The sequence below is a fragment of the Capricornis sumatraensis genome, chromosome 20 (genome assembly GCF_032405125.1).
Source record: "Capricornis sumatraensis isolate serow.1 chromosome 20, serow.2, whole genome shotgun sequence".
Classification (NCBI taxonomy): Eukaryota; Metazoa; Chordata; class Mammalia; order Artiodactyla; family Bovidae; genus Capricornis; species Capricornis sumatraensis.
In genome coordinates, this window is record NC_091088.1 from 70,753,577 (window position 1) to 70,763,210 (window position 9,634).

The 9,634-nt window shown below is 51.0% G+C and overlaps 1 protein-coding gene across 1 annotated transcript; it reads left to right on the plus strand.

Annotated features, from left to right (window-relative positions):
* The first annotated feature begins 1,769 nt into the window (after nucleotides 1-1,769).
* On the plus strand, nucleotides 1,770-8,873 carry ZNF584 (zinc finger protein 584). The gene is made up of 4 exons (XM_068993209.1): nucleotides 1,770-1,948; nucleotides 2,813-2,942; nucleotides 6,994-7,086; nucleotides 7,669-8,873. Exons 1-4 carry the CDS (start codon nucleotides 1,931-1,933, stop codon nucleotides 8,673-8,675), a joined length of 1,248 nt encoding a protein of 415 aa, XP_068849310.1. The 5' UTR covers nucleotides 1,770-1,930; the 3' UTR covers nucleotides 8,676-8,873.
* Nucleotides 8,874-9,634: the final 761 nt, after the last annotated feature.

Genomic DNA, 9,634 nt, shown 5'->3' on the forward strand with positions numbered 1-9,634 from the left:
CATGCCACGTGGTGCAGCCAAAGAAAGAGAAAACAAGAGATTTGGATTTTACACCAAAGAAGATGCACAGATGGCAGAGAGAAGCAGATGAAAATATTCTGAACATCATATGCCATTACGGAATTTCAAATTTAACAATATCACTACATATCTATTAGAATGGCTAAAATCCAAAATACTGACAAGCTGTACCAGAACTCTACTGCTGTCCAGAATACAAAATTATATAGCCCTTGGAAGGAAAGTTATGACCAACCTAGATAGATATTGAACAGCAGAGACATTGCTTTGCCAACAAAGGTCCGTCTAGTCAAGGCTATGGTTTTTCCAGTGGTTTGTATGGATGTGAGAGTTGGACTGTGAAGAAAGCTCAGTGCCGAAGAATTGATGCTTTTGAACTGTGTTGTTGAAGACTCTTGAGAGTCCCTTGGACTGCAAGGAGATCCAACCAGTCCATTCTGAAGGAGATCAGCCCTGGGTGTTCTTTGCAAGGAATGATGCTGAAGCTGAAACTCCAGTACTTTGGCCACCTCATGCAAAGAGTTGACTCATTGGAAAAGACTCTGATGCTGGGAGGGATTGGGGGCAGGAGGAAAAGGGGACGACAGAGGATGAGATGGCTGGATGGCATCACCGACTCGATGAACATTAGTCTGAGTGAACTCCGGGAGTTGGTGATGGACAGGGAGGCCTGGGGTGCTGCAATTCATGGGGTGGCAAAGAGTTGGACAGGACTGAGAGACTGAACTGAACTGAACTAGGAAGACAATTGGTAGTTTCTTATAAATTTAAATACACTCCTATTATGTGATCCATCTACCACACGCCTAGGTATTTACACAAATGTACTGAAAATATGTCCACACAGACAGTGGAACAGGAATGTTTATAGCAATTTATCCGTAACTGCTTAGAACTGGAGTCAAACGGATGCTTTTCCATGGGTAAATAAATAAGGAAATTGGTACATTCATACAGTGGAGTATTATTTAGCAATAAAAAGAACTGTGCTCTGGAGCCACAAAGAAAGCATGGCGGAATCTTAAATGTGTATTCCTAAGTGAAAAAGTCAGCTGAAAAAGGTACATACTGTATGATTCCAGCTTTATGACATTTTGGGAAAGGTACAACTAGAGAGAGTGAAATAGCGGTTGCCGAGGTCTCAGGGGAAGGGAGGGAGGGGTGAACAGACGGAACCGAGGTTTTTCAGGCAGCAAACTAGCCTGTAGAATCCTGTAATGACTGACGTGTACAAAAAGGTGTAAGTTCATACTTCCTACTTTAAAAGCGACAAAACCAGTGTAACTATGCTCTTTGGTCTGTAACAAACAAATACATTTCCCAATAACGGAAAGGCTGTCCTCCGCCCGCGACCGGGTCCGAACGCCCAACCGGAAGTCGCGGGCCCGCCCCCGCCGCTCTGCCGGAAGCGCCCCGCCTCGGGCCCCGCCTCGGGCCCCGCCCGGGCCCCGCCGGTGCAGACGCAGCCTGCGACGGCCGTTAGGCGACGGGGGGTTCGCGCGCGCCTCGGACCGGGCCGCGGGTGACGCGGGCGGCGAGAGAATGGGGGCACGCGGACAGCGCTGCCACCTGGCGGCGCCGGCCGGCCGGGCCTTGCGACGTTGGGGTCGGGTGTCCGTTTCGCCTCCGCTGGCGGTCGCTGCGTCCCGGGGAGGGCAGCGGGGCTGGGCTGCCGGCGTGGCCCCGCGCGGTGAGGCACGTTGAGGGCAGCGCTGTCACCGCGGAGACCGTCACGGCGCCTTTGCTCGCACCGTGACCCCGGCCATGAGTCCCTTTTCGCCGAGACTTGCTGTTGTCCTCCGAGAACCTCCTGAAGCGGCTCCTGGTCTTCAGTCGGCCGGGGGCTCGGGCGGGCTGGCGGGTACGGAGCTCAGCTGAGCCCGCTGAAACTCTCCGCCATTCGGTTCCGATGGCCAAGGAGGCGCAGGTGAGTGGGAGGTGCGCCCCGGTTCTCAGCACCCGAGTCCCCACCCAGCAGGCCTGGACTCTGAATGGCCTGTGAGAGGTGAGGAAGGCTGTGACAGGTGAAGGGGCAGTCTGCAGAGACAGAGACGGAGGAGGGACGGGGATCTGGGAGCTACGTGTGTGGTGTGGTTCCCGGCGACAGAGGGTTGCAGGGTGAGGAGGTCCTCTGTGCAGAGCCGGGGGGTACCCTTGGCCGTGGGCCGTTGGAGGGGTGGCGGGGCGGGGGGCGAGGCAGGATGGACTTGAAATTGCTCCCCGTGGTCGCACCCGGGAGACACCAGTGTGCACAGTGGCACGCGAGAGCTGCCAGTGGGGTGGACTGGTGAGGTTGTGCTGAGGGTGTGAAGTTGTACCGTGCTGCCGTACAGTTACGTGCCGGGCGTGCAGGAAGGCAAAGTGGAGGGCCTTTGGAGTATGGTACTCAGGCCTGAGAGAGAGACGGTACCGTGGGTTTTGTGGCTTCCGAATGGTGATCCCTGGGAGACAGGGAATTGACTGGCAGGAAATAGGATGGGCCTGTGTGCTTCTAGGCGTCCATCGATGGCAGCCTGTTGTTGTGGGCTGGACGCAGAGTTTGATAGCAACAAGATGAGAGAGGCACCAGTGGTGCTGGGGGCCCTGGGAGCCCTCTGAGCCAGGGGTCTTAGGAGGAGAGAGGTATGAGGGCTTGTGAGTGGTGGGGGCTCACAGGGAGCCAGGACGGCAGTGAGGGATGTGGCGGGACCTGAGGCACGGGTCAAGGGCGTGGGTGTGCTGCTCTGTCCGTATTTTGGTTGTCTTTCTGCCCGTTAGTGACCCTAAGACTCAGTGGAATTTATCATTACAGGGCCCGGTGACTTTCGAGGATGTAGCTGTGTATTTCTCCCGGGAGGAGTGGGGTCTCCTTAATTTGACCCAGAGGAGCCTGTACCGTGATGTTATGCTGGAGAACGTTGCACTCATTGGCTCACTAGGTAAGTCACACTTTTCCCCAACAGACAGACCACCTCTACCTTTTCTCTATGGGAAGTTCTGTTTATCCTAAAGCCCAGAGTCTGTGTGCCCTTCCCTGTCTCTCTCTGAGCAGCCCTATTGGCAGCTTTGACACCTGTTGCCCCACAGGCTCCTGGAGTAGGGCTTGGGGTTCACACGTTTATAGTTTGCCTAACAAATCCCAGCTCTGTCTCTTTCTGGCTGTGTGACTTTGCTGAAGCTTTGGCCCCTCTGTGCTCTGAGTTTTGCCTTCCTCCTCCAAAAGAAATTTTGTAGGGCCAGATGTCAACCATGAATTAAAATCAGTAGATCAGTTTGGGCAGGATAGCCACTTTTTTTTTTTTGCTGCTTTGAGTGGCTTGTGGGCTTTTAGTTACCCATCAGGGATTGAAGCTGCGCCCTTGACAGGGAAAGCGTGGAGTCCTAACCACTAGACCTCCAGAAAATTCCAGGACTGCCATGTTTAATATCTTTCAATCCATAAACATGAATGTATTTCTGTTTATTTAGCTCCATATATTTTTTAAAAATAATTTGATGTATTTATTCATTTTGGACTGTGCTGGATCTTGTAGCTGCGGGTGGGCTTTCTTTAGTCACGGCAGCTGGGCCACTCTTCCTTGCCATATGCAGGCACTGAGGTGGCTTCTCTCATCGCAGAGCGTGGGCTGTAGGGCAGATGGGCTTCAGTAGTTGCAGCAAGTGAGCTCAGTCATTTCAGCTCCCAGGCTCTAGAGCACAGGCTCAGTAGTTGTAGCTCAGGAGCTTAGTTGCCCCACAGCACGTGGGATCCTCCTGGACCAGAGACTGAACCTGTCTCCTGCATTGGCAGACGGATTCTTTACCACTGAGCCACCAGGGAAACCCACTAGCTCTAATTTTTTAAACAGTGTTTTTAATATACAAGGCTAAATTTATTTCTGAGTATTTTATTCATTTTGATGCTCTTTCCCCCCCTCCTTTTAATCTTTTTTTTAATGCTCTTTTAAATGGAATTTTTTTCTTAATTTCATTTTAGATTGTACATTGCTAGTGTATAGAATGGAGAAGGCAATGGCACCCTACTCCAGTACTCTTGCCTGGAAAATCCCATGGATGGAGGAGCCTGGTAGGCTACAGTTCATGGGGTCGCTAAGAGTCAGACACGACTGAGTGACTTCACTTTCACGCAGTGGAGAAGGAAATGGCAACCCACTCCAGTGTTCTTGCCTAGAGAATCCCAGGGACGGGGGAGCCTGGTGGGCTGCCGTCTCTGGGGTCGCACAGAGTCGGACATGACTGGAGCAACTTAGCAGCAGTGTTTAGAAATGTAATTGATTTTCCTATACAGATCTTGTGCTCGGCATCCTTGCTAAATTCGTTTATTAGTTCTGATAGTTCTTTCAGTGGATTGTTTGGTATTTTCTATAATGTCAGGACATCTGTGAATAGAGATATTTTTACTTCTTCCTTTGCCTAACCAACTTGGCTATTGGATATAAATTGTAAGAGTAGACGTCTTTTCTTGTTCCAGTTCTTACAGGAAAAGCACTTATCAGTCTTTCACTAATGAGTATGATGTTAGCTATAAGTTTATTACATATGCCCTATTCAGGTGAGGAAGTTCTCTTGTTGAGTGCATTTATTTTGAAAAGTTGTTAGATTTTGTACAGTGCTTCTCCATATCTGTTGAAATGAACATGTGATTTTTGTCCTCTGTCCTATTAATGTGATGTATTACAGCAATTGATTTTCTATATTCATGAGTTATCAGTGGTACAATTTTCTTTTCTTGTCTCTTTATTTGGATTGAGTATGAGGATAATTTTGGCTTCAGTGGATGAATTGGGAAATGTTCCCTTCTTCTCTACTGTTTTATGAACTGTTTCTGAAATATTGGTGTTAATTCTTATTTCTGTGTTAATATTAACCTGTGACACCATCTCAGCCTAACTTGTTTTGTTTCTCCTGTGGGGAAGTTTTTTTTTTTCTTAAGTCTATTCAGCTATTCTATTTCTTCTTCAGTTAGTTTATCTCTGCTCTTTTTTTTTTTCTTTCTAATTGTCTTCCTTCTACTTTTGGTTTTTTTTTTCTTCTTTTTGTTCCTTGAAGTATAAAGTTAGGATATTGGTTGGAGGTCTTTTTTAAAAAAATTCATTTTATAATTGAAATGTAGTTGATTTACAGTGTTTCAGGGGTACAGCAGAGTGATTCAGTTATACATAGAGGTCTTTTTTATTATGTGTGTTGTGACAATATAAGAAATATGTATTTTGTCTTTGTTCCCAATTCTTTGGCATGCAGCTCCTAAAACTTTTGGAATCTCTGCAGTGATGAGATGCTTCTGTATGCTGATGAACATTGACAGTTGCTGGGGAACCGTGGATAGTTTCAGAATAGGGGCTGGTCACCAGAAATATCAGGGGATGATTGGAAGGTTGGATTTTCAGTTACTCCCAGCCTCCTCCTCTCACTTGCCTACCCTGACTTTTTGGGGGTGGGGGGGCCTGGAGTTTGGGCCAATCATCAATGGCCAGTGATTCAGTCAGTCATGCCTATGTGAGGAAACATCCATAAAAACTCCAAAATGACCAGTTCAGAGAGCTTCTGGGTTAGTGGACACATCTGAGATGCTAGGAGAATGGTGCCACCAAGGGCATGGATCCTTCTTACCTCTGCATCCTCAGCCTCCACCCCTGGCATACCCTACCCTTTTCATTTCTTCCACTGGGCTGTTCCTGAGTTATAGCCTTTAAAATAAATTGGTAATAGTAAGTAAATTCTTTTCCTGAGTTATCTGATCTGTTCTAGCAACTTATTGAACCTGAAGAGGAATCAATAATTGTGAGAATCCCAGATTTACAGCTATCAGAAGTATGGGAGGCAAGGGACTTCAACTGATGCCTGAGGTAGTGGCAGTCTTGTGAGACCAAGCCTGTAACCTGTGGGATCTGGTGCTAATTCCACATATCTGGTGTCAGAATTGAATTGAATCCTTAAACACCCAGGTGGAGTTGGAGAAATGGTATGGAAAACCCCCATGGATTTGGTGTCAGAGGTGTTGTGAATAAGACAGCTCAGAGGTGTTGCTATAATTTTCCTTCTAAGCAAGACTTTTCCCCATAACTTTTGGTATGTTGTGTTCTCGTTCATTTATCTCAAAGTGTTTTATAATTTTCCTTGTGGTGATTTAGGAGTACTTTAATTTCCATAAACTTGCGAGTTTTCTGGATTCACAGACCTGGAGAACTGACTTTTGGTTGCCAGGGGATGGGGCAAGGAGCAGGAGGGGGTGGGTTGGAGTCTGTGACTAGCAGATGCAGATTCTTATATGTAGAATGGATAGACAACCCAGTCGCATTGTATGGCATAGGAAAGTATAGTCATATCTTGTAATAAACCATGATGAGAAAAAATTCTAAAATATTTGTAAATTTCCCAATTTTTTTCTGTTGTTGCTTTCTACTCTGAAGTCTACTGAGGCTTGTTTTATGTCCTAGCAAATGGTCTCTGTTGGAGAATGTCTCATGTGCATGTCAGAATGGAGGAGACTATGCATTCTGTTAAGTAGCATGTTCTATAGATGTCTTAGAGGTCTAGCTGGTTTCTAGTGTTATTCAAGTGTTATATCCTTCTTTTTCTGCCTAGTGGTCCTATCCATTTATGAAAGTTAGAAATTGAAGTCTCTATTATTGTCTTAATTCTTTATTTAATTATTGTCAGTTTTGCCTCACAGGGGGTTCTCTTGTAGAAAATTGTGGTAAACCAAGCCATGATATGTTCAGTATCTTCTAATAACCTATAATGGAAAATAATCTGAAAAAGATATACACATATATAACTGAATCACTTTGCTGTATACCAGGAACTAATACAGTGCTGTAATTCAACTATATTTCAATTTAAAAAAATAAATAAAAAATAAATGAACATTCAGCTGCCTCCGACAGTTTTTTAAAAACGTAGAGTCCTGCGTTCTAATACTTGACCTCCTTCATGGCTGCCATGGTGACACGAGCTGCCTCCGTTTTTGTGGGGTGGGTCAGCCTTACTACTCTTCTCCCTCAAGGTCCCCCAAGGTTGGCCACATGGAGGGTGAGGAAGAGGCCTGGGTGCCCAACACGGTCTGCAGAGCAGAGGCCAGGAAGGGTCCCAGACTCAGTGACTGGGGCTAGGGGAGGCCTTGGTTTCGGTGATGCGTATCTGTGTGCACTGGCACTTCGGTGCTGGGGCCAGTGACCACAACTTACTCCCACCTTGCCCCTCTTCTGGACTCACCGCATGGTCTGGCAGTCTCTCCTGAGGCCTCTGTCTTGTTCCCTCTGCTCTGTGCCACTGCAGAGCTGTCCGCGGTGACCTGCTCTGCACGTGACCTGAGGTGCACATGTCCTTCAGCACTCCACGGACACTGGCTGCTGTCAGTCACCTGCTCACTGGGGCTTGCTGTCATCAGCATCACTGGCCCAGCTGAAGCCCTGGGCAGAGCATGGCTCGAAGACCGTGGACCCCTCCCTGCAGTGCTCCCGACTCTGTCCCCTCGTCCCTGTTGCAGTTTCCCTGTTCTGGGGTTAGGCAGAGCCCTGTTCCCCTGGACCAGCCCCTCCTCATCCGAACCTTTCCCTGCAACCTGCACGTCTGTGAACACCTCCGTGGGTGTGTGCCACAGGCACCGGTGCTGAAGGTGCCTCCTCCCTGCAGGCCCGCTCTCAGTGCCCGCCTCTTCTGTCCCAGGTTGTCTGTGTAGACTGCAGGATGAGGACGCCCCTCGCGAGCTCGGAGAGAGCTGCCGAGTCTGCCTGTCAGAGAAGCCCTCTCTGTGGGGGACGTCTGGATGGGCCTTCCCTGCCACTTTAGGCCTCCTCCAGTCTCAGGCTGCCCGCAGAGAGGGGGCGCCCTGCGGGAGCCCCGAGTGCAGCGAGGCCTGCCCACCCGGCTCCGCTGGCCAGCAGCAGCAGGGCGGCCACGCGGCACAGACGCCCTTCCGGTGCAGTGACTGTGGGCAGGCCTTCCCCCAGGCCTTCGCGCTCCTCGACCACCTCGTCGCTCACGCCAGAGAGAGGCCCTTCAGGGGCGCAGCAGGGGGAAGCAGCCCCACGGAAAACTCAACCCTGGTTCCTCACTGGAACGCTCACCCTGGAGAGGCGCCCCATGTGTGCAGTGAGTGTGGCAGGGCCTTCAGTTACCCTTCTAAACTGAGGAAGCACCAGAAGGTTCACTCTGGCATCAAGCCTTTCAAGTGTGCCGAGTGCGGGAAGACCTTCAACCGCAAGGACGCGCTCGTCCTGCACCAGAGAATCCACACCGGAGAGCGGCCTTACGAGTGCGGCGAGTGCGGGAAGGCCTTCAGCGTGCTGTCCACTCTCATTCGGCACCGGGAGGTGCACACCGGAGAGCGGCCGTACGAGTGCCGGCAGTGCGGGAAGCTCTTCAAACACAGCCAAAGCTTCGTCCTGCACCAGAGGGTGCATACGGGAGAGAGGCCCTACGGCTGCGGCGAGTGCGGGAAGGCCTACGTGACCCGCTCGGGGCTGTACCAGCACCGGAAGGCCCACACCGGCGAGCGCCCCTACGAGTGTGGCCTGTGCGGGAAGACCTACACTACCAGGTCCTACCGCAACCGCCACCAGCGCTTCCACACCGAGGAGCGGGCCCACGAGTGCCCCGAGTGCGGGCGCGCCTTCAAACACGGCTCGACCCTCGTCCAGCACAGGAAGGTCCATGCTGCAGGAAGGCCGTAGCGGGCCGGCAGACAGGCAGGAAGCCATCGGCCGCGGCTGGCACCTGCTCAGGTTCCCAGTCCAGAAGGGAGGCTGGGGAGAGGGGCCGTTTGCAAGCGGAACCCGCCGCCCGCCGCCCACACCGACTGGGGCAGGTGTGCTGTGCTCCGGCCCGGCCGGCTGTTTTCTGTGTTGGGCCACTGCCAGTTCCTGTGACAGGAGCCGTCCCACCCCTCCGAGCTGGCAGCTCCTGTAGCGTGCATCAGTGACTGTGTGCTCCGGGAAGCCGCGCTCTCCTCCGTAAGGGAGAGTCATGTGCGCTGCATTCCATGTGGGGTCTTATTCCCTCCCCACAGCCAGTTCCGGTGTGGACGTGACCTAGCTCTGGTCAAGAGTAGCTAAGCAGTGGCTGCAGGGGCCTCCAGGGAAGGTTAGCCATCTTTATGGACTCTGTGGATGCCACGTTTGGTCCCTGTCGTGGATTTATCCAGCCCTGGGACTGACTGTCTCACGCGGTTCTGAAACGTCTAATAAAGACCTTTTGGTGTACGCCACCCTTAATCTGTGGGCTCTGATCTGTGTGTGTGGGAGGACTGAGAACCAAACTGGGCTCATGAATAGAGAGCGCTGTTTCTCTGGAGGTCCCTGACTGTTGTCTGCCTCAGTGGGGACAGCAGGATGGCAGAGGCCAGCTCCAGTCAAGGTTGGCTGAGTTTGCACTGGAGCTTCAGACCTCCGGGAGAAGACTGAGGGGCTCTGTGGGTGGATCCCTGGCCTGGATGTCAGGTGTACCTCTGGGCCCAGAGCTTGCCTGAAGAATGGAGTGGTGGGTAGAAGATCCCCGTGTGACTGGGCACAGGGACCAGCTGGGCTCCTTGTTTCTGGGGAAAGTTCTGCAACCTCCAGTGCCGGCCAGGAGAAGCTGCTTCTAGAATCAGCTCAGAAGCTGAGCTCTCTGAAACCGAGAACATGGAGGTAAG